At 40.2% G+C, this 25,102-nt stretch overlaps 1 protein-coding gene across 7 annotated transcripts in view; it reads right to left on the bottom strand.

Annotated features, from left to right (window-relative positions):
• Positions 1 to 384: 384 nt before the first annotated feature.
• Positions 385 to 25,102, bottom strand: part of RAD17 (RAD17 checkpoint clamp loader component) — a 36,724-nt gene continuing 12,006 nt past the window's right edge. For 4 of the 7 annotated variants that reach the window (XM_075932229.1, XM_006124314.4, XM_006124312.4 and 1 more), the window contains exons 7-17: positions 24,741 to 24,793; positions 24,523 to 24,648; positions 24,363 to 24,432; positions 23,334 to 23,445; positions 16,578 to 16,772; positions 13,906 to 13,991; positions 13,597 to 13,743; positions 12,942 to 13,088; positions 9,209 to 9,329; positions 5,129 to 5,186; positions 385 to 1,359 (exon numbers count right to left, since the gene is read on the bottom strand). In XM_075932229.1, coding sequence (XP_075788344.1) covers positions 1,092 to 1,359; positions 5,129 to 5,186; positions 9,209 to 9,329; positions 12,942 to 13,088; positions 13,597 to 13,743; positions 13,906 to 13,991; positions 16,578 to 16,772; positions 23,334 to 23,445; positions 24,363 to 24,432; positions 24,523 to 24,648; positions 24,741 to 24,793 — 1,383 coding nt within the window. In that variant the 3' untranslated portion in view covers positions 385 to 1,091. Of the gene's footprint in view, positions 1,360 to 4,004; positions 4,311 to 5,128; positions 5,187 to 9,208; positions 9,330 to 12,941; positions 13,089 to 13,596; positions 13,744 to 13,905; positions 13,992 to 16,577; positions 16,773 to 23,333; positions 23,446 to 24,362; positions 24,433 to 24,522; positions 24,649 to 24,740; positions 24,794 to 25,102 lie in introns of all 7 variants that reach the window. The other 3 variants (XR_001368355.3, XR_003089605.2, XM_025185281.2) reach the window with 3 other exon arrangements.

The raw sequence follows: 25,102 nt of genomic DNA, 5'->3' as shown, positions 1-25,102 counted from the left end.
GTACCCCTTTTAACAGCCCAGATGCTGGATGTACTCTATGTTTCTTGGTATAACAGAGTTTATCCTGCTATGAGTGAGTGCAATCCTGTAGTCCTGATTCAGGCAGAACTTCCACAGCAGGATTGGGCTGCTATTAAGATTATTGCAATGATCAGATTAAATTCAAAGTTAAGAACAGTTGACCTGTAGTCTTAATTGCCATACTAAAGATCTGTAAAAATTTCATCTTTACCATTTTATAGTCTATTCATGAAGAATATTTCCATTTTTATCTCATTTATCAATATCACATGGTTTTATTCATTTGAACGACACCTTCTAAATTCAGATATATTCTGCAGAAAAAAATGGGTTCCAGATAAAAATACCAAATTTCCTAACGGGTACAAAGCACTTGAAATTTAATGGTGTATTCCATGATAAATTATACAAATATTTAAAAAAAACATCTAAAATAATCTACTATACAATACATGCTTCTGTTTATAAACAAATAATATTTATAAGGACAAAAGTACAAACTTGTATAAGTAACAGTAAGAAATTTATTATTTACATCAATACTGAGCTAACTTTTTACAATATACATTGTATTTTTTCTTCCCTCAAAATGTTTCCAAACAGTAGTAAATGTCTTTGAAAATATGTAAACCTCCAAGTGCTGACAAAAATATACAAGATATACCCAGAAATTCCAAGATTAAATTAAAAAGTGTAAAAAATAAAAGTGTCATTTACTATTCACTATTAGTTTTCTTTCAAATATTTCAGCTCATTTACAATTTTATTTTTGTTTAAATATGGGTTACTTTGATGGCTCAGGACAGGCAACACCTTTGATTAAGTACACACACTTGGGGCTTACTACTGCAATATCAAGGAAATTAAGAAAACTTAGCACCTTGATACTACCCCACTGCATGCTCTTATGTAAATAATTACAGGTCTATTAAGGTAGAATTACTATATAATAAGCCTACTCTAATACACCACTGATACGTTTGTTATTATCTATTCAAGGAAGACTCTTTTAGCACAGAATGAAAATATTTTAAACCATGTTAGACCATTGCTGTTGACTTTTCTTGTCCTCAGTCACTATCATAATCATCTATTTTTAATTCATCTTCCTCCATGATTGCTTGTGCAGTAACAGGCTGAGGCTGACTACCTGATAGTTCACTTCCACTAGCCTGGCTACAATTAAGAGAAAATTCATCTGGCTCATTGTGATTTATTTTGTTTTTTTCCAACTCAAAGAGCACCTTCAGAGGTCGCATAGCTGTGAAGTCCCCATCATCAATATTTTCAAAGCCTGGCATACCAGGATCTTTATCTGTAAGAGTTTCAAGCTTTAACCTGCAAAAAAATCATCATAACCATTAGTAACAAAAACAAAATGAAGCACTCTTACAAGATCATAGAAGTAGAAATGGAATAAGTCACTCATGTATCACGCTAAATAATCCCTTTCCTTCTTTGCTATGGGACAGCTTTCAAAATATTTACATTATTTTATTACAACTAGGGATGATAAATTTAGATTAATCAGCTAATCGAATAGTTGATGCAATTTGCATCAACTATTCAATTAGTTGATAAGGGCACCTCTGTCTTGGAAGTGTAGCCAGAACCCCAAGGCTACACTTCAAAGGCGAAAAGCATGCTCTCTGTGGCATTTCAAAGTGGCAGTGCTTCATGGAACCTGCAGTCAGCGGGGGAGTCCTCAACTGACCCCGGGCTCCACACAGGGCTGCCACTTGGAAATACCCTCTCTGCTCCCCCCCCCCCCACCTTGCTGCCTCTTCCAGATAATTAAAAGTGTAAATGTAAAGCAGATCCCGCAGCAACATACTAGACACTTCCGTGTGTGCATGCGTGCGTACACACACACACACACACACACACACACACACGTATGTATATCACTCCCTGTTTACAGTTCTTCTAGCCTAGACAACAGGAATTAGTTTTCTTTTTAGGTTCAGGAAATATCATATTGCCTCTGTATAAAAATCGATGGTACACTCATATCTTGAATACTGGGTGCAGATGTGGTTGCCCCATCTCAAAAAAGATACTGGAATTTGAAAAGGTTCAGAAAAGAAAATAAAAATGATTAGGGATGTGGAACAGCTTCCATATGAAAAGAGATTCAAGACTGAAGCTTTTCAGTTTGGAAAAGACACAACTAAGGGAGAGGATATGATGGAGATCTATAAAATTATGATGGGTTTGGAGAAAGTCTTATTTACTCCTCATAGCACAAGAACTATGGCTCACCAAATGAAATTAGACAGTATGTGTAAAACAAACAAAAGGAAGCATTTTCTTCACACAACACAGTCACACAAAATACACCATCAGTGGCTATTAGCTAGAATGGGCAGGGATGGTGTCCTTAGGCTCTGTTTCCCAGAAGCTGGGAATGGGTGAAAAGGATGGGTTATTTTATTATCGGTTTTGTTCACTGCCACTGAAGCACCTGATATTGGCCGCTGTCATAAGAGAGATACGGGGCTAGATGGACCTTTAGTCTGACTCAATATGGCTATTCTTATTTTAGGATTTTATGACAGCATCAAATGTTTCACCAGTGGCAATATATTTAAGGAGACACACAAGGTGGGTGAGGTAATATCTTTTATTGAGCCAACTTCTGTGGGTGAAAGACACAAAAGCTTTTCTCCTACCAATGAAAGTTCTCACTCACTTTGTAGCTCTCATATATCTTGCGACCAACAAAGCTACAATATTTCTAATACTTTATACATATATACACACACACACACACACTCTTTAAAGGGCATTACAATGGTAAACCAATGTTTTTCTCTAGTCCCATCTCCAAAAATATTAATGAGCTATGATCTGCAGCTTTTTCTCAAGTAAAGTGGTCCTGCAAATGAAATCCTTATCAAAATACAGGTTAAACCTCTCTAAACCAGGACTCTTTGGTCTGTCAACATCTGCGCTCCAGCAAGATGGTGGACGATCCAGGACCAGAGAGTCCAGGTGGTGGCTGGGAGCCCTGCAGCAGTTTGGGAGCCCAGTAGCTGTGCTGCCCTGTGGTGGTGAAACCAGGAGCCAGGCAGCAGGGCTGCCACCCAGCGGTGAAAATGCCCAGAAGGACTGGGAGGCAGCAGGACCACCTGGCAGCAGTGGTTGGGAGCCTGGGAGCGGGACTGCCGTCCAGCAGTGAAAGCCAGGAGCCCGGCAGCCCTGCAGCCAATCCAGTGGCACAGCTACCTAATGAGACAAGAAGGCAGTGGGGCTGCCCCGCGGGGCTAGGACCCTGACTGTGCAGCTACCTGGTGGTAGGGCCAGGAGCCCAGGAGAGGGGCTGGTGGCCAGCAGCACAGCAAACAGCCCAGCAATCCTGCTGCCACCTGACAGAGCTGCCCAGTGAGGCCAGGAGGCAACAGGGCTGCGTCACAGGCCTAGACCCCAGCAGCGAGACTGCTACCCAGTGGCACAGCTGGATCAAAGCAGTAGCTGCCCACAGGTCTGGAAGCCCAGCAGCAGGGCTGCCACAGTGTGGCCGGGAGCCCTGTGCACAGAGGGGCTGGCAACAGGTGAGAGCCATCTAGGAGGCTGGCAGCCAGGTCATGGGTGGGGTGGGGGAGTGCAGTGGCATGTGGGGGAAAGAAAAGGCCTCCCCTGGTTTGGCAAAAATCCCTCATTCAGGACCAGTAAGGTCCAGAGGGTGACGGACCAGGGAGGTCCAACCTCTGCTACCACAACAATCAATAAAATGCAGATATCAATGGATTATCATGATTTAAAGTCTGTTTTAAAAAGAAACATTCCAAATAGAAGTCTTAAAATAACATGAGAATAGTAGATTTCTCAATTTTTATCAGTCAGTGGGTAAGGAAATGGTGCCTAGTTTAAATCTATATCATTTAAATGTTTTTTATTTCTAAAATTGCATTTCTTGGGCAACATAAATCAATGTGACTATTTTAAATTCAGTTAAAATAGAGGCGTAAAGTCATAATCACCTGATCTGCTCAGTGACTAATGGTTTTGCTAGGTGAAGTGACTTGATAATCTCTTTCCAGTTTCTTGTGATCAAGCTTCCATGTCACCAAAAACCAACCAACCACCAACACATCACAACTAAAACTTCTGCTGGTTTCTCAAAGATCAAGGACTGGGAGGTTATGAAAACTTATGTCATCCTCTCTTTCAAAATGTGTCATTTAGTTGAGGCCCAATGGTATCTAAATATGGGATAGGGTGCAGTGTCACTGTCTGAGCTCTACATGTGCTGTGAATAAGTACAATAGAGGACTTTGGCTCTCGCTCTGAAAGGATTTTAGAAAACAGTGGAAACACATAATAAATGCACATATATTACAAACTAGAAACCTGCTATTAATTTAACTTGTCCACTTTCTAGTAAATAAAAACAGGCCCCAAATAAGCACAAAGCAGTAGTCTAAAATTCCATCAGGAAAAAAAAATCATGTTTTTAACTTCAGAGTAAGAGGAATACTTTAAAAGTCAGTTTCGCAATAGATCATAGTTTTTATACTTCTATAACAACTGTTTCAAAAGAGGTAAGAATAGTTTCTGCTTAATATAATTTTTCTTGCTCATCTAATATTGCACCTGTCAAAATGCCAGGGTGATTTCATTGTATCTGATGAGGTAAAGGACAGAATAATTTTTACTTTTTTCTTCAGTTCTCCTAAGTTAATTTGCACTCATTTAACATTTAACACAAGCCTCAAACAGATCAGGTGCCCCCAGAGTACGCACTGAACAAGCATATATTAAGTGACAGGATAAAAAGGCTGCATTTAATGCAGTGGAAGAAAGGGAGTTAATGGAGGGAAGGAAAATGTAGACAGATTGACAAACCAGCAAGATGATTTTAACAGCAGCATGTGGAATGGATTTGAGTGGTGACAGGTTGCACACATTGAGGCCAAAGAGGAAGAGGAGTTTGCAGTAGCTGAGCTGTGAGATGAAAGGTTGAGAGTTTGGGCAGTGTGAACAGAAAGAAAAGATCTCATTTTGGAGACCCTAAGCAGGAAAGATGAAGCACTGTAGAATATAATTGATTTTCAATATATAAACAGAAATGTGTTTTTCTAATACAAGACAGACTTAAGTTTACCTTCCAAAGTGTCTCTTCAAGGGAAGCCTTCCAACATCCTGAATAAAAGCAATCTGAACTGAGAACAAAGACAGAATCACTGTCACCTTGGACTGGTCATAATACACATAAAGCACACAAGAAAAATTAAATGCAATTCACTAATCTTGTAAATGTCAAAGATTTTCCTACCATGAATTTTCACAATGTATTATGCCTAGGTCTCTACCAAATTTATGGCCATGAAAAATATATCATGGACTGTGAAATATGGTTTTAAGTGCATTTTTACCCCCTTTTGTCCCCCAACCATGCAGATCTCAAAGGGCGATCAGTGTTTTTCAAATTGAAGGTCTTGACCCAAAAGGGAGTTGCATAGTAATCACAAGGTTGTTTTCGGGGGACTGTGGTATTATCACCCTTACTTCTCTGCTGCTGTCTGCAGAGCTAGGCCCTTAATCAGCAGTCGCCACTTTCTGATCATCCAGGTCTAAAGGGAGCAGCACAGAAATAAGGTTAACAGTACTGCAATCAATGGGGCTGACAAACTCAATGGGTCTCTGGGCAAGGTGCAGTGTGTGTGACTCCACGCCCCTCAAAGCCTCCAAATGCTGGGTCTAGCCTCCCCCAAGCAGCTCTGAGTGCTGCCTGGATCACACAGTGCAGGGCTCCAGCAGCAATTTCACGTGCCCAGGACCCCAGCCATTGCCGGGAGCCCCAGGCTGTTTTGAAATCACCAGGCCCTAGGGCAGTTGCCCCTCTTGTCTTTCCACCAGAGGTGAAAGGAAGTGGGTGTGCCCTGGTGCACAGCTCTGGCAAAAGCTGGCTGAGCTGCAGCAAAAGCCAGCAGGCAACTATTTTATGTGCTGGCAGGGACCCGTGTTGCAGTAGGACAGTGCCTGTAAGAATTTTAAGTCACTGTCACTGCTGCTCCCAACCCAGTCAGTGGGCATGACTGCAAACTTCCCTTCCCACCCCCCACAACTCCAACTTGCAACCACCTCCTCCACAACTCCTTTCTGGGTCAGGACTAGGGATGTTAAATATCGGTTAATTGAATAGTCAAGTAACTTCATGAATTTGTATCGGTTAGTCAACTATTCTATAGTCCCCGAGGGTGGGGCTGGCAGCCAGTACGCTCCAGCTTCACTCCCAAGGACCCCCTGTCCCTCTGCACTGCTGCCTCGGTATCAGGGGAGCTGGTCCATGAGGGGAGTCCATTTAAAAACCAGCTCCCCTTGCAAACCGGCTGTCTGTCGCCCTGTGCTGCTGCCTCTAATAAAGAGGTACCAGCGTGGGGTGGCAACAGCCCGTTTGGGGTGGGTCTGAGCTTCCAGACATGGCACAAGCCAGAATTTAGCCAGGCTGCCTGCCTGCCTGACTCTTAATACACTTTAAATGCAGAGCCGTAGTGGGGGTACATCCCAGACCTATTGCTTGCCAGCCTGCTAAAAAATTTACTGGCAAAGGGCAGGGGATGCATGTAGTCTATAGCATTAATCTATAAGCTTTTGCTTATTGGTTAACTGGTTAATCGACTACACTATTACATCCCTAGTCAGGACCCACACAACTACAACACAGTGACATATCAGATTTAAATACCTGCAATCATGATATTTATTATTTTTAAAATCCTGTCTGTGAAAATGAGCAAAATGGATCATAATTTTGGTAGGAGCCTAATTAGATCACACAATTCTATATCAAACTAGGTAATAGCAGTGAATGAATATCTAATAAGTGGACCCTGTTTTCCAAACAATTAGCTTTGTGATAATATGTCAATTAAATTGCCATCAACTTCCTGAACCAAGTGGCTCATATTTCTCATACTCTCTATATTCCTAAGCTTGGCAGAAAATGTATCTTCAACAATTCCATTTTTTCCCAACTTATTTTGTGTAAACCTCAAATAAATTAACCAGCTAAAGTTCTACCCTAACAGCAATACCGTGACCCTCTCTGATTTCCTATTATGCTATAATCATATTTCTGCATTTCAGTAAGATACTCTGCCTTCAGCTTTTTGGCTTACCCGCTAATAAATAGAAATATTGTCACAGAATGCAGAGGGAAAATGAAAACAATTGATACAGATACTTTTTCCTAATTAGATGTAACAGTATTTGCCACATGAAGTGAACTGGACTAAAGACTAGGTTATAGTACAAAATGTAAATAGCAATACAAAATCTGGACATGCCATACAAAGGTAAAAAATTCCTGTTCAAATGCATCACCTTGTTTCTGGAATGCGCATTACAAATATCTGAAGTAAAAGGGACAGTAGGATTTAACCTAGTTAAATGTATTTATTGGCCTCTCCTACAGAGAATTCAAAAGCTTCTGTTACTCTGGCTATGCTTAATTGACATACCCCGGAAAATGTATAATATTGGCAAGTTCTGTGCAGCACTACAATAGTTTTAGTATTAATTGACTATTATATATAAATACCTGTAGCACCTAGGACCCCCAGTCATGCACCAGGATTCCAATGTGCCACGCATTGCATGAACAGTACAAAATCCGCCTCCCAAATGGCTTACTATCCAAATTATTACTATGTATTCATAGTGGGACCTAAATTGTGAAACAGTCTGGGACATACAGGGCCTTATCTTGCAAAACATTACAATCTAATGCTTGAAATCAGAGGGTATACTATTATTGTCTTATGTGTATGTAAAGCACCTTGTGATTTTAAGGCGCATTATAAACAAACAGTCTCACATATGTACATGGACATGTATTTTAATTTTTAGAGTAAAATAATATTTAAAAAATAGTTTTTAAGTAACAGCATTCCAATAAAGCATTATGGGCTTGAAACAGCTAAAAAAACTCTCTCAAAGTCTTACACGTATATATTTATTTCACAATGTGCTGTTTTAATACTGCAAATTGTTTTATGATTTTGTCTCACAAGGACCTTCTATAACTATTACTAAAAGACTCACCGGATGTTGCTCAATTCCTTAACTCAATTTTTGTTTGTTTTGTTTAAATCATTGCTCTGGGAAGCAGCTGAGAATAAGGGGTTCAGCACACAGGCTGCCCCGAGGAGTGAGGACTACCCCAGGCCTCTCTCACTGCAGTAGCTTGGTGCCAGGTTGAAATGCCTCTCCATGGCTGCTGCAGCTCCAGTGGGCATAGCTAGGGGTGGGGTGCACATCCCCAGCCCGGGCAGATCCAGGTTCGTCTGCCTCTATGCCCCCCAGCCAGAGTAAGGAATGCAGCAAATTGTTCATTTCCCCTCATTCAGTGATGAAGGGAAAGAGACAGCAATGTTCCCGTATGAATCCAAGGGGAGTGGGGCACACATAGGGGAATGGGCAGATGCCCCAGCCCCTCTCACTTGACTGGTCATTCTGTCTCTTTTTTCCATGGTTTTATGAGAAGCAAACCCATTCCAGCCATATTCCGCTTTCTTGGCACAACCAAACCCTTACCTTGGTTTAAGTTGTAAAAAGAAGTTGCATACCCAATTTGGTGGTCCTAGCTTTTATGTTTAGGAGGAGGAGTTGAACAAACAAACAACACACAGCCAGGCAAACTCTCTCAAATATACAGTAGAACAGGGATCGGCAACCTTTCAGAAATGGCATGCTCCAGCACATCCTCCTGCCCTGGGCCACGCCACTCTCCTGGGAGAAGGAGGGACTCTCTCCATCACGTGCCCTGCTCGGTCTCCTGCCCTGGGCTCCCAGGCAGGAGAAGGTCATTCAGTTCCCGTTTTCCGCCTCCCCAGAGCATGGGGGAAGGTAGGGTGGATAAGACAGCATATGCATTGTTGTGGGGAGGGGAGAAGCAGCGTGCATGCGCTCCCCCATAAACCAGATCCAGCGTGGAGCCTCAGGGCTTCAGACCCACAGGAAGCCAACATTGGCTCCAATCTTGCAGGTGGCACGATGCTGGATTACCAGCATGGGCTCCCCATTGCAGGTGAGAGGGAGCCCATTCATTGCGCATGCCACTGAAAATCATCTTGCATGCCACTTATGTCATGCATGCTGTATGTTACCAATCCCTGTAGTGGCTGGTGGACAGGAATTTAATCTTATTTTTAATTACAAAAAAGGTTATGTTGACGCTTACCTTGGTTTCTCATTGGATTTGTCAGCAGAGCAAGAAAAGGCAACAGTTGGGTCTGAAGACATAACGGTGTCAAACAGAAACTTGAGAATAGAGATTTTGCAGCAAGGCAGTTTTCTTGATACTACAAGATTTAAAAAAAAAAAAAAAAAAAAACTGAAAAAAACCCCATACTACCTGCACGTTTAATTAAGATTAAAAAAATTAAAAAACCCCCACATTTCCGCTTTTGTACTTTTGTGTGTATAATTATGTAGTTTACTATATGTTCTTCAGACAGCTAATAAGGGGTGAGAGTTGAAACAAGAGATAAGCAACCAGGTTTAACAAACAACATCATTAAGATAGGGATGTGAAGGACTAGTCGACTATCCAGTAAGCAAATGCTTACTGGGTAGCTGACAGGATAGTCAACTAGTCGCTACCCTCCTGTCCCTTGCTGTCTCCTATTAGATAGAGGCAGCAAGGGCAGGAGGAGAAAAAGGGAGTACTTCAAAGCGGCAGCACTGCATGGAGCCCGGGGCTAGCTGCTCCGTGCAGTGCTACCACTTTGAATGCCACAGGCAGCCCTGTGTCAGGCTCCTCACGGCATTTCAAAGCAGCGCCACACAGAGCCCGGGATCAGCCGGGGAGTCCCCTGCTGACCCCAGGATCCTCATAGCACTGCCACTTTGAAATGTCCCCTGCTGATCTTGGGCTTTGCACGGCACTACAGCATTTCAAAGCTGCAGCGCTGCATGTAGCACAGCGTTAATGAGGGAGTCCCCAGCTGACCCCAGGCTTCGGCGCTTTTGCCTCTGAAGTGCGGCAACAGCTCTAGGACTGTTGCTATACTTTAAAGGCAAAGGCGCCCTATCGACTAATCGAATAGTTGAAGCAAAATTGCTTCAGCTATTTGATTAGTCAATTACCAGATACTTAACATCCGTACATTAAGTTTATTTCCTTCAAATCTGTCTTGTGTTTCTCTTGTGTTTCTGAAGACTCCTCTAAGTGAATTACAGAATGCCTCATTAAGGTTAACAATCTGTGTGCCAGGACAAGGCATTTTTAAATGAAGTACACATTTTTTCAAGGGCCTTGTAACTGTATAGTTGAACAGTTTATCACAGACATGTAAAGCACAATAATAGTAAGGGAAACAATTATTCACCTTACAAATCAGATTCAGACAGCTTAAGGGGCATGAGTCTGCCTTCATTTACAACACATTTCACTATACTTCTTTTGCACTAACTTTCTATCTTATTAACTTGCATTTCAAGGTTTCGAACACTGATTTTGGGTGGAAAACAGGCTGGGATCCCTCGTTATTTTCTAATTAGTAGAAAATAAGGCCATGTCTAAACTACACCCCTGTCAGCACACGGATGTAAATTAGATACATAAGAAGTGCAACACTTCATTTGCATAATCACGTTTGGGAGCCATTTCGAAACTGAAACCACGGCTTAGCCACGGTTCTGCCGACAGCGAGGTGATTTTTCAACAGATCCTGTACTCCTCAAAAAATGAGGAAAAGGAGAAAGGGAAAGGAATCCAGGAGAGCTGGCAATATTTTAAAGAAGCCTTATTAAAGGCACAGGAAGAAAGCATCCCAATGTGCAGCAAGAAAAGCAAATATGGTAGGCGACCAGATTGGCTTACCGGGGACATCCTTGGCGAGCTTAAACACAAAAAGGAAGCTTACAAGAAGGGGAAGCTTAGACAGATGACTAGGGAGGAGTATAAATATATTGCTCGAGAATGCAGGGGAGTTATCAGGAAGGCAAAAGCGCAATTGGAATTGCAGCTAACAAGGGATTTGAAGGATAACAAGAAAGGTTTCTACAGGCATGTTAGCAATAAAAGGGTAATCAGAAAAGGTGTGGAGGCCTTACTGGATGAGGGAGGTAACCTAGTGACAGATGACGTGGGAAAAGCTGAAGTACTCAATGCTTTTTTTGCCTCTGTATTCACGGACAGGGTCAGCTTCCAGACAAATGCACCAGGCAATGCAGTATGGGAAGGAGGTGGACAGCCCTTGGTGGGGAAAGAACAAGTTAGGAACTATTTAGAAAAGCTAAACATACACAAATCCATGGCCCCGGATTTAATGCATCCGAGGGTACTGAGGGAGATGGAAAATGTCATTGCAGAGACATTGGCTATTATCTTTGAAAACTCGTGGAGATTGGGAGAGATCCCGGATGACTGGAAAAAGGCAAATGTAGTGCCCATCTTTAAAAAACGGAAGAAGGATGATCCAGGGAACTACAGACCAGTCAGCCTTGCCTCAGTCCCTGGAAAAATCATGGAGGGGATCTTCAAGGAATCCATTTTGAAGCACTTGGAAGAGGGGAAAGTGATCAGGAATAGTCAACATGGATTCACGAAGGGCAAGTTGTGCCTGACCAATCTGATTAGCTTCTATGAGGAGGTAACTGGCTCTATGGATATGGGAAAGTCAGAGGATGTGACATACCTTGACTTTAGCAAAGCTTTTGATATGGTCTCCCACAATATTCTTGCCAGCAAGTTCAGGGAATATGGATTGGATAAATGAACTGTAAGATGGACAGAAAGCTGGCTAGACTGTCGGGTCAACGGGTAGTAATCAACGGCTTGATGTCAGATTGGCGGTCAGTTTCTAGTGGAGTGCCCCAAGGATCTGTTCTTGGATCGGTTTTGTTCAACATCTTTATTAATGACCTGGATGAGGGGATGGATTGCACCCTCAGCAAGTTCGCAGATGACACTAAGCTAGGGGGAGAGGTAGATACGCTGGAGGGCAGGGAGAGGGTCCAGAGTGACCTGGACAGATTAGAGGATTGGTCCAAAAGAAATCTGATGAGGTTCAACAAGGACAAGTGTAGAGTCCTGAACTTGGGATGGAAGAATTCCAAGCATTGCTGCAGGCTGCGGCCTGAATGGCTAAGTGGCAGTTCTGCAGAAAAGGACCTGGGGATTACAGTGGATGAGAAGCTGAATATGAGTGAACAGGCTGTGCTTGTAGCCAAGAAGGCTAATGGCATATTAGGGTGCATTAGGAGGAGCATTGCCAGCAGCTCCAGAGAAGTGATTATTCCCCTTTATTTGGCTCTGGTGAGGCTACATCTGGAATATTGTGTCCAGTTCTGGGCCCCCCACTATAGAAAGAATGAGGACGCATTGGAGAGGGTCTAGCGGAGGGCAACCAAAATGATTAGGGGGCTGGAGGGCATGACCTATGAGCAAAGACTGATGGATTTGGGTTTGTTTAGTCTGTAGAAGAGAAGAGTGGGGGGAATTTGATAGCAGCCTTCAACTTCCTGAATGGAGGTACAAAAGAGGATGGAGAGAGGCTGTTCACAGTAGTGACGGATGGCAGAACAAGGAGCAATGGTCTCAAATTACAGTGGGAGAGGTCTAGGTTGGATATTAGGAAAAAACTATTTCACTAGGAGGGTGTGAAGTACTGGAATGGGTTACCTAGGGAGGTGGTGGAATCTCCATCCCTAGAGGTTTTTACATCTCGGCTTGACAAAGCCCTGGCTGGGTTGATTTACTTGGGACTGGTCCTGCATTGGGCAGGGGGCTGGACATGATGACCTTCTGAGGTCTCTTCAAGCTCTATGATCTAAGTCTGTGTCTGAAAACAGTTACTGAATTTTTAGTATACTGCTTTTAATACGAATAATCCCATACACAACATTATAAATCACAGCAGTTACTTATATTCAAATGTGAAAATATATCTTGAATGTGAAGTATTTACCTTTTTGTTGATTAGGAACCACTGGGGTTTATGAAAAGGCCGAAAACCCATTCCTCCTTGACAATGAGCAAGGGCTCTAGCAGTATTTGAATGTATGACACCTCTTGTAGCCACAGATGCACTGTATTCCCTGAGTGTAGGTCGTGACTAAAATAAAAGATGACATTATGCAATTTGTGAAGTTTGCTGAATCAATGTGCAAGACTACAAAGGTAAGCAAACACTGCTGTATATTTGCAGCTACTCATCCATGTTTGGAACACTCAGAAAGGATAAAAGCATGAACTGGCTTAGTTATTTCAAGTGAAAGGCATACTCTCCAAACCAATTTTTAAAATATATTCATCCCAATCCTACAAGAACAGCACTCGAGGCAAGTATTTTGTTCACACTATTGTATGTTGTGGGAAATATTAATATAAAACTTAACAAAAATGTGTACAGCTGCTTAATATGTACACATTAAACAGTTTATTATGCAGAAACAATTTTGACTACACCCTCAGGACAGTTATTCTTACATAGTTGTAAATCAATTAAAACATTGATAAAAGGTAAAAACCTAGGTTATTTTCTTTTATTATAAATCAGGAAGCATCCACTGATATGTGGCTGCTGCATCGGAAAATTAAGAAGGAAAATGAATCAAACTTACATTCCAGTTACTACAGAGGAAGTCAGCAGTACTCAAATATTCACTGGCTCTCACAAGATCATCTATATCGGTGAAAAAATCTACATAGTTTTGGTGAAGATATAAATTAAATAGGTCTCCAGGCATGTGTGACTTTTCTACAATATCCTATTTAATTAAAAAAATACAGAAGTAAGTCTATGTTCTCCACAATGGGAAAAGAGAAGTGTCATGTAATGTTCATTATTAATATATTTATTTTATTTATAATTATACACACAGTAAGTGACAAAAACTGTTGCATCCATCAAACAGCATAAAAGCCTTTACCTCAGGTTGAAAAAGCAAGGTGTCTCTTTCATATTCAGATAGGTGAGAGGGTAACCGAGGAAATTCTGAATCAGATAATGGCTCTCCTGTAAGTCAATTAAATAATTCCAGTCTTTAATATTAAATATAAAACAATGCTGTTTGTAGTGAACCTTAACCATAAACCAATAATAAAATCCGATATCTTACTTTATATTTAAATTTATGGTGTGAAAGAGGGGATGGGGTAAGGATAGAAATGTATAACGTAAAATGGCATTATCAGTTTATAGAATGCTGAGAATTAAGTCTTTTTTTCCTATTGGTTACTGTGTTGGTTTTTAATTGCTAGGAAAAGCCTAGAGCCAAAGCCACTGCTTGCAAAAGCAGAGGAATGCACCTCAGTTTTTAGTGAATTAGACCCCATGTTATGTTGATTTATCATATCCATGAGAACAGGCTGTACGACTGTTAACTTTAGCACCTAAACAAGATTTATAAACAATGGCCTCTCCTTTATCAGGCACTTCTTGGCAGCGAGTAACTGCTTAGATTAAGCATACTTGGTTTTAACTACCATGAAATGCTTAATCTAAGCATTACTGCTTAATGAACTTATACTAGACAGTCAGCAATAAGGAATTCGTTATATTATAGGTAGGGCTGTCGATTAATCAGTTAATTCACACAATTAACTTTAAAAAAAATCACGATAAATTGCAGTTTAAATCACATGGTTAAACAATAGAATATCAATTTACATTTATTACACATTTTTGGGTGTTTTTCTACATTTTCAAATATGTTCATTTACAATACAGAATACAAACTGTACAGTGCTTACTTGGTATTATTTACAATTACCAATATTAACACTGTAAATGTGATATAGTATTTTTCAATCCAACGCTCATGAATACTGTAGTGCAATCTCTTCATCATGAAAGGGGAACTTACAAATATAAAATTGTGTAAAAAAAACCCCTGGATTAAAAAATAAATCAAACCTACAAGTCCACTCATTCCTACTTCTTGTTCAGCCAACTACTAAGACAAACAAGTTTGTTGACATTTACAGGAGATAATGCTGCCTGCTTCTTAATTACAATACCATCGGAAAATGAGAATAGGCATTCGCATAGCAATTTTGTAGTTGACACTACAAGGTATTTACATACCAGATATTAAACTTTCCTATGCCTCTTCATGCTTCAGCCACCATTTCTGAGGATATACTTCCATGCTGACGCATGTTAAAAACATAATGCTTTCATTAAATTTGTGTAGAACTCCCTGGGGGAGAATTGTATGTCTTCTGCTCTGTTTTAGTCACATTCTGCCATATATTTCATGTTATAGCAGCCTTGGATGATGACCTAGCAAGTTTTTCAATTTAAGAACATTTTCACTGCAGATATGACAAAATGCAAAAGAGGTACCAAGGTCAAGTTTATTAAAATAATTACAGTAATCAAGCCAAGGTTTAAGAATCTGAAGTCTTTCCAAGATCTGAGAAGGATAAAGTGTGGAGCATGCTTTTGGAAGTCTTAAACGGGAAACACTGTGATGCAAAAAATACAGAACTTGAACTACCAGAAAAGAAAATGAACCTTCTGCTGGTGGCATTTGACTCATATAATTAAAATGAGCATGTGCTGGTCAACACTGCTTTGGACTTTTATCAAGTAAACCCATCATCAGCATGAATGCATGTCCTCCCGAATGGGGAATAAACCATGAAGGGGCTTGTGAATCTTTAGTGGGTCTGGCACGTAAACATCTTGCAACGCAGACTACAAGAGCTATGTGAACACCTGTTCTCTTTCAGGTCACACTGTAAACAAGAAGTGGGCAGCATTATCTCATGCAAATGTTTTTCTTAGTGATCCGTTGAAGAGGAAGTAGGAATGAGCGGACTTGTAGGCTCTAAAGTTTGAGGTTTTATTTCTGAATGTAGAGTTTGGGGTTTCCCCTCCCCCCGCAATTTTACATTTGAAAGTTCAATTTTAATGATAAAGAGATTGCACTACAGTACTTTTATTATGCATTTTGAAAAATACTATTTCTTTTGTTTTTACAGTGCAAATATTTGTAGTGAAAAAGTGAGCACTATACACCCTATTGTGTTGTAATTGGAATACAATATTTGAAAATATAGACAATATCAACGTATTTAAATAATATTTATTATTGTTTAATCAAGCACTTAATTGTGATTATTTTTAATCACATGATTACTGTCCATTAATTTTTAATCACTGGACAGCCCTAGTTACAGGTTATTTGTGGTATCATCAACCATTTGCAAAAAATATTTTCTTGCACCTCACCATTTTCTCATAATCCCTTTGGGCTGGAGTTGGTTTTCTATGTCTGTCCAGCATCTAGCACAATTGGGCTCTGACCAAATAGATTTCTAGAGGTACTCCAGTGTAAAAGTGTTAAATAAATAACTAAATTGTAACTTTTAAAAAACGGTATGTAAAAGGTGAACAGTCAATGAAAATCCAAGGTACAAGAAACAAACTGTTGTTCACAACTGCTAATCTCTTCATGCTCTTGCTAATGATTAAACGAATAGTTGAATTACAGGTAAAGTCTAAGAAATAATTTTGCAAATCCATTGACTATCAACAGATCATTAATTGTTTCACATTTAAACAATGAATAATAGGTAAATAAAGTCCTTTTACTTTTGCAGTACAGTATTTTCCCCAAAGCATGGAAAAGAAAGATGGAGGCATCTTTTCCACCAATAGCTTGTATCTCCTGGTTTTCTGAAATCTTATCAGCTTTCTTTTTCTTCTTGGTTCTGGATGCTTCTGTATTACATTTTAATGTAGAGTTCCCTTTTCTCCTTGACCACAAGTTGTTCTCTGATGAGTACTCTGTCAATCAAAGCAAAAAAAAAAACCAACTAGAATAAAGGGGGTACTAACATCTGTGAAATAAAAAGGGAGAGCTCCTGAATAGTCCATTTTCAGAACTGTATTAACTCCCTTCTTATTATATATTTTAGGACTGTGTGTCTGTGGCTGAGTCCATTTGTTCAAGAACTCCTCCTAAACGGTAAGAGCTAGGACCACCAAATTTGGTAGGCAGCTTCCTCTTATCACAACTTAAAGCAAAGTCAGGGTTTGGTTGCGCCAGGATAATGGGATGTGCATGGAATTAGATTGTTTCTCATAAAATGGAAATGGAGTGGTCTGGCAGGAAGGAATTATACTCTGGAATGAGCAGAGAGGGAAAGCAAGGGACCAGAGACAGAGAACAGGCCAGCTACAACCCCATCAGGCCAGGAGAGGGCAGGGAAAGAGAAAGAGATAGCTATCTACTATAGCCACCTAGCCAGCTGGAAGAGGTGGATGAGGCCTTTTTTAAACAATTAACAAAACTATCCAAAGCCCAAGATTTGGTGGTGATGGGGGACTTCAACTATCCAGACATATGTTGGGAAACTAACACAGCAGGGCACAGGCTATCCAATAATTTCCTGGACTGCATTGGAGACAACTTTCTGTTTCAGAAGGTTGAAAAAGCTACCAGAGGAGAAGCTGTTCTGGATTTGATTTTAACAAATAGGGAGGAACTAGTTGAGAACTTGAAAGTGGAAGACAGTATGGGGGACAGTGATCATGAAATAATAGAGTTCATGATCTTAAGGAAAGGTAGAAGGGAGACCAGCACAATTGAGGTAATGGATTTCAGGAAGGCAGATTTTGATAAGCTCAGAGAACTTGTAGGTAAGGTCCCATGGGAAGCAAGATTGAAGGGAAAAACAACTGAGGAGAGTTGGAAGTATTTCAAAGGGACATTGTTAAGGGCCCAAAAGCAAACAATTTCACTGTGTAGGAAAGATAGAAAATATGGCAAAAGACCAGCTTGGCTTAACAAGGAGATCTTGTATGATCTCAAAATAAAAAAGGAGTCATATAAAAAATGGAAACTAGGACAAATAACAAAGGATGAATATAGGAAAGCAACACGGGAATGCAGGGGCAAGATTAGAAAGGCAAAGGCACAAAATGAGATCAAACTAGCTACAGGCATTAAGGGAAACAAGACGACCTTTTATAAATACATTAAAAGCAAGAAGAAGACCAAGGACAGGGTAGGCCCACTGCTTAGTGAGGAGGGAGAAGCAGTAACAGGAAACTTGGAAATGGCGGAGATGCTCAATGACTTCTTTGTTTCGGTCTTTACCGAGAAGTCTGGAGGTGTGCCTAACGTAGTGAATACAAGCAGAGAGAGGGTAAGTTTAGAAGATAGGATACACAAAGAACAAGTTAAAAATCACTTAGGAAAGTTAGATGTCAGCAAGTCACCAGGTCCTGATGAAATGCATCCCAGGATACTCAAGGAGCTGATAGAGGAGGTATCTGAGCCTTTAGCTATGATTTTTGAAAAATCATGGCAGACAGGGGAGATTCCAGAAGACTGGAAAAGGGCAAATATTGTGCCCATCTATAAAAAGGGGAATAAGAACAACCCAGGAAACTACAGACCGGTCAGTTTAACGTCTGTCCCAGGGAAGATAATGGAGCAGGTAATTAAGGAAATCATATGCAAACACTTGGAAGGTAATAAAGTGATAGGGAATAGCCAGCATGGGTTTGTGAAGAACAAGTCATGCCAAACTAATCTGATAGCTTTCTTTGATAGGATAACGAGCCTTGTGGATAAGGGAGAAGCGGTGGATGTCATATACCTAGACTTTAGTAAGGCATTTGATACGGTCTCGCATGATATTCTTATTGATAAACTCGGTAAATATAACTTAGATAGGGCCACGATAAGGTGGGTGCATAATTGGCTGGATAACCGTAGTTAGAGAGTTGTTGTTAACGGTTCTAAATCCTGCTGGAAAGGGATAACAAGTGGAGTTCCTCAGGGGTCTGTTTTGGGACCCGTACTGTTCAATATCTTCATCAATGACGTAGATATTGGGATAGAGAGTACGCTTATTAAGTTTGCAGATGATACCAAACTGGGTGGGGTTGCAACTTCTTTGGAGGATAGGGACATAATTCAAAATGACCTTAGCAAGTTAGAGAAATGGTCAGAGGTAAACAGGATGAGGTTTAATAAAGAGAAATGCAAAGTGCTCCACTTAGGAAGGAACAATCAGTTCCATACATACAAGATGGGAAGCGACTGTCTAGGAAGGAGCATGGTGGAAAGGGATCTAGGGGTCATAGTGGACCACAAGTTGAATATGAGTCAACAGTGTAATGCTGTTGCAAAAAAAGCAAATATGATTCTAGGTTGTATCAACAGGTGTGTTGTAAGCAAAACTCGTGAAGTCATTCTGCTGCTCTACTCTGCACTCGTTAGGCCTCAGCTGGAGTACTGTGTCCAGTTCTGGGCGCCACATTTCAAGAAAGATGTGGAGAAATTGGAAAGGGTACAGAGAAGAGCGACAAGAATGATTAAAGGTCTAGAGAACATGACCTATGAAGCCAGGCTTCATGAACTGGGCTTGTTTAGTTTGGAAAAAAGAAGATTAAGGGGGGACATGATAGCAGTTTTCAAATATCTAAAAGGGTGTCACGAGGAGGAAGGCGAAAATTTGTTCCTCTTGGTTTCTGAGGACAGGACAAGGAGTAATGGGCTTAAAGTGCAGCAGAGGAGGTTTAGATTGGACATTAGGAAAAAATTCCTAACTGTCAGGGTGGTCAATTATTGGAATAAATTGCCAAGGGAGGTGGTGGAATCTCCCTCTCTGGAGATATTTAAGAACAGGTTAGATAGACATCTGTCAGGGATGGTGTAGACGGAGCTTGGTACTGCCTTGAGGGCGGGGGGCTGGACTCGATGACCTCTCGAGGTCCCTTCCAGTCCTACTATTCTATGATTCTATTATATATATTTCAGAAAACAACAAATGGTCTGGTGTCATTTTATAGACTAACAAAACGTGTAGATGGTAGCATGAGTCATCTGAAGAAGTGGGCTGTGCCAACAAAAGCTCATGATACCATCTACATGTTTTGTTAGTCTATAAAGTGCTACAGACCATTTGTTGTTTTAAGTTTATACTGTACAGATTGACTCAGCTACCCCCTGAATATGTCAGAAAGTTTGTCTGTCAGTCCTCGAGTTGGGGTACATGCACACCTCACCCAGCTGTAACTGCACAGGACTAGCACTTCTCACCTAGCCCCATTCTGCTGTGGTAAGAGAGGACTGGGGTTGTCCTCTCTCCCCAAGACAGCCTGCATATTGAACACCTTGTCTCCAGGCCCACCCCAGAACAATGAAGAAAAACAAAACTTATTTGACTTAAGGATCCGAAAAATGCTGGGTAAATTTTCTAATTAAATGACTGATTTTCATCTTGAAACAAATAAAACTTCTGTTTCACGGATTTTAGTGTTTCTTAATTATTAATAAATAATGAACACAAGTCCCAAGCTCATTTATTCTGATACATAAGCACTTAAGCCAGTTTCGTATTTGTAAGTTAGGCTAATACTAAAATGACAAAATGCTTATTTCAGTGTCAATCTGAATGTCCCCTAAAAACTAAACACTCAAACTTATATATTTAGTGGGTAGTTGTAGCCAAACAGACCCCTCCCCGCCGTCACATCCATCTTATTTGCCTCTCTGAGGTTCCTGAAGCATACAGGACAGAGAAGGAGCAATAAAATCAGCATAGTCTATGCTGGCTCATCTGATCCTGAAAAGCTGAAAACATAGATATGAGAAAAGAGTGATTAAGGCAATATGCTGACCTCAAGGCTGCGAGAACTGCCCTGGTTGGCACCTATGTTGATATGATCACACACAGTCGTCCCTGGGAGAGGAATCTCCCACTGAGAAAAGAAAGCCCAGTACTTCCAATTTAGTTCTCTCTCTTACAAGTGTAAATTAAGTTCACAACTCCCTTGTAAGAACTGGTGTCACAAAAGACAGACCAGCACCATTTGGCATCACAGATAAGAAAGAGAAATACGTGACCCCATGGGTAGAAAGATGGGTCCAGCAGCACACTCACTCTGAGTGTCAATCTACCATCTACCTGCTGGTCGGGTTAGGTTATTGACCTCCCGAGATTCCACGGGGACGCCCATCTAGTATTCGTCTTTCCCAGGAATTGAGAGACCGGCCCTGGCTTGACCCGCTGGAGTCGAGAGGCACAGAAGGGGGTAAAAATTGTACCTGGATGTGGTCCTTTGTCTTAAGTGTACACATAGACTTAGAGCTCTTTAAAAGATTAAGCTGTTACTTGGTACCATTATTTCTATTTTTCTATCTTTATCTTCTTTGTAACCATTTTTAAGATCTATATTTGCTAGCATCTAAGAAATAGAGCAATAGCCATTGTAACCATATGATTTATAAGCTTCTCTAATAAACTTGTAACTGTTTAAGCTTTAACCTGACTCCTTCAGTTGCTGTAAACAGAACCAAGCACAATTTAAAAGAACTTCAGCCGGTCATAAGGGACAGGTATAGGAAGAGCTTGGGCATTCTGAATCATGTCACTCCCAGGTGACAGATCCGTTGGGGCATCTCTCAGTCTTCCCCAGACTGCCCGCTGCGAAGGGATCCTGTATCCTAGCAGCTGAAATCTGAGATGTAATAAGTTCTTTCTATAAATTACGGGGCGCCCTTCCTAGGCTGCCCGCTGCAACGGTACCTTGCGTCTCAGCAGTTGAAGACTTGGGTGTAACACTAACACACACACACACACACACACACACACACACACACACACACACACCCCTGACTGTTGGCTGATAGTAGTTTTTTCCCCCTTACAAAAATGAATACACTTTTTTAAAAAAAGCACAATAAACTGTCTCTCTGAATATTTTAGAGGGAAAAACATGAATTTTTAATCTGAAAATCAGTATCTAGGAGGGAAAATAAAATTTAAACTCTGAATTATCAATCTAGAGACATAAAACTTACAAAATCATACATTTAAGAGGTTATGCAAATGTATATTAACAAAAGTAAATTAATGTGCAGCAAACCCTCAACTATCTCATTACTTTGTTTGTTATGCATGGGAGGACATTTCTAAAGCATGCAATGCTTGCCTCTAATGCAGAAAGCTCTTGAAAATCCCAATTTGTGGCATTTGTGGTAGCTCTGGCTACCCTATCATAGCCACTGCACACACATGAAGCAACAAACAAATTAAATTTGAGATGGTAGAAAATAATCGAGCAGATGATAACAAATCCCTTTCTCTAGAAACAAGGTGGAAAAAGTAATATCTTTCATTGGACCAACTGCTGTTCATGAAAAACTCAAGTTTTCAAGCTTATGCGAATATCTTCTTCAGGTTTAGCCAATCATCCTATTTGTTACACTCAGATAAATCACATTTTGACTTCCAAGCCAGTGCCTATATTTTTAATTTGAAGAATTATGCTGGCACCATCTATGGGTTCTAATGTGAATTTCAACTCCTAAATTTTCACTTTTACAAAGCCCACGTCATATTTCTTGAATGTAGATGGTATCTTGTTTCAGAGTTTCCACTGAAATATCGAAATATATATTTGGCTCTTCTTTCAGTCATTTAAAAATCTTTACTTACACCTCTTTTCTCCAAAGCTATGTATTAGCCTCAATAGTTGGCCAATATTAAGAAAAGTCCTTGTTGTAAGCTAATAGTAAGTTAAGATGTCTAAGAAAGACACATAGCAACAGTGTTCAAAGAAGTCCTCCCTACTATTCCATTGACAATGTAGATGTGGAAAGGGTTTTCTCGGAAGTTGACATAATTGGGTTAAAAAATAAAAAAAGTGTGTCTGCCACAGAATTGTTTAAATCAGCGTTTCCCAATTTTATTAGGCCACGGAACCCTTTTAAACTCGAAAGAATTTTGTGGAACCCCCAATAAACAGTCTTCTATTTTTTCAGCTCCATATATATCACAAATAAATAAGGATAATAATAAACAAATGCTAAACAAGGTCATGAGATAAACAGTCAAGAAAGTATGTGACTGTACTGAAGTAAAGTATTAGCAAGAGCACTGCCTGTGCACTCCCATACAAGCAACTGGTTTGACAGCTGAAGCTTCGACTTTGTCTGATGCAGTGCTAATATATGCGTATTCAGTCACCCACATGTTCTACACTCTCTAAGAGTGAGTACAAGGATTTACGGTGATATATAACAGGTGATTGCACCACTGACTGACTGCGCGCACAGCTCTGAGTAGGGACATCATCATCCCCACTCTCTGGCTAAGCCGGCATTAAACAGGGACACTTATCGTGGCAAACAAACAAAAATGGTTTCAAATAAAATACATACTTAAATATTAATTATTTTTTAAATCATAAAATGTTACTGTAATGGAATTTTCTCATGGAACCCTTATTTTCATTCCTGGAACCCCGGAGTTCCATGGAACACCATTTGGGAAACACTGGTTTAAATACTACCCATATGCTTGAGCTGAAAAAGTTCTATATATTTACCTTTCAAAGATGAAAACTGAAGACTGTTTATTGCACTTCTAATGTCACCTGAACAGCCTTTACAAATCAACTCTAAAGAGCTTTTATCAGGGACAGCAAATTTTTCTCCATTCTACAAGACAAAGCAAAAATTATTGCAATATCTGAAGTAAAAATAACTTTCAAATATTTCCTGCATACCCAAGGCCCATTGCTGTGAGTATGGAGTCCATCTGTGATATCACCATCGTAAAAATAATTTGCTTTATGCGCTTTAGCAGCTGCTTTTAGAACCACAGAACACTAGAAATGGAAGGGACCTCTAGAGGTAATCAAGTCCAATCCCCTGCCCTCGTGGCAGGACCAAGCATTATCTAGATAGAATGATCATCCCTGACAGGTGTTTGTCTAACCTGATGTTAAGTATCTCTAGTGATGGAGATTCCACAATCCTCCTAGGCAATTTATTCCAGTATTTAACCACCCTGACAGGCAGGAAGTTTTTCCTGATGTCCAACCTAAACCTCTTTGTTGCAGTTTAAGCCCATTGCTTCTTGTCCTGTCCTCAGAGGCCAAGGAGAACAATTTTTCTCCCTCCTCCTTATAACATCCTTTTAGATACTTGAAAACCGCTCTCAAGCCCGCTCTCAGTCTTCTCTTTCCTAAACCAAACATGCCCAGTTCTTTCAGTCTTTCCTCATAGCTCATGTTTTCTAGACCTTTAATCATTTTTGTTGCTCCTCGCTGGACCTTCTCCAATTTTTCCACATCTTTCTTGAAATATGGTGTCCAGAACTGGGACACAATATTTCAATTGAGGCCTACATACAGAAGAATTTTCAAAAGTCACCTCAGGAATTAAGACAGACTCTTCTCAATGGATCACTACTTATGGCAAACAAAACACTTCTGAAAAATTTATCTTTGCATTAATAGAAAACGGGTGAAACCACAACATAATCAACACTAATATATTTTTATTTAAGATCCTAAAATATTTTGCTGTCACCCTAGTACCATGTGGAAGTTAAGCAGCATTTGATGGCTTACCATACTTGCTTCTGCTGTAGCTATTCGATTAAGAACTTTCACCATCATTGTTGGAGCCACAGGGTTAAAACTAGCAAATTCAATAAGAAAAAGTTTTCATTAAACAATTGGCTCCATACTTAACCTTCTGGTCAATTTTATGTACTGAATAATTTCTTACCTTATACTAGATATACAAAATTCTTCCTGAATTTCCTTTGGAAATAATAACCTTTGGTTGCTACCTCCACTGAGACTGTCTGAGATTATAAACACAAGGGGACATCTACTTGTCCGCACAAACCTCCTAAAACACAAAATAAGCATAACAAGGGTCACAAATTCTAATTTATTGGCAGTTAAGGATTTCAGCCCAGAAGCAGGTTACTGACAACTCACCTCAGAATTTCATGTAAACTATCAGGATCACGATAAAACTGGTTAGGCATATCCTATTGAAAACAAAATGAAGTACTGTAATTCAAGTCTATTTGTTCTCTGTTAGTGGACTAAAAGTTAAAGCCTTCTATGAAGAGAGAGAGTTTTTCTCCTGTCCACACTGGATTCAACCAAAATTCAACATGTGGTTGGATAAACTACATAAATGTGTAGTTAAATAATTTTTAAAATAAACTTAAGATAGGAACAAAACAGTAGAAGAAAATAATGGTTCTGTACCTTTTTCCTCCTTTATTATGGATTAAGAGGGCTGAGAATTTTCCTGCTTTCCACAAATATGTTACTTTGTGGGAGGTTTTGAA

Source organism: Pelodiscus sinensis, chromosome 6 (genome assembly GCF_049634645.1).
Source record: "Pelodiscus sinensis isolate JC-2024 chromosome 6, ASM4963464v1, whole genome shotgun sequence".
In the NCBI taxonomy this organism is placed as follows: domain Eukaryota; kingdom Metazoa; phylum Chordata; order Testudines; family Trionychidae; genus Pelodiscus; species Pelodiscus sinensis.
The sequence above is the reverse complement of the archived record's forward strand: the minus strand, read 5'-3'. Positions and strand labels throughout refer to the sequence as shown.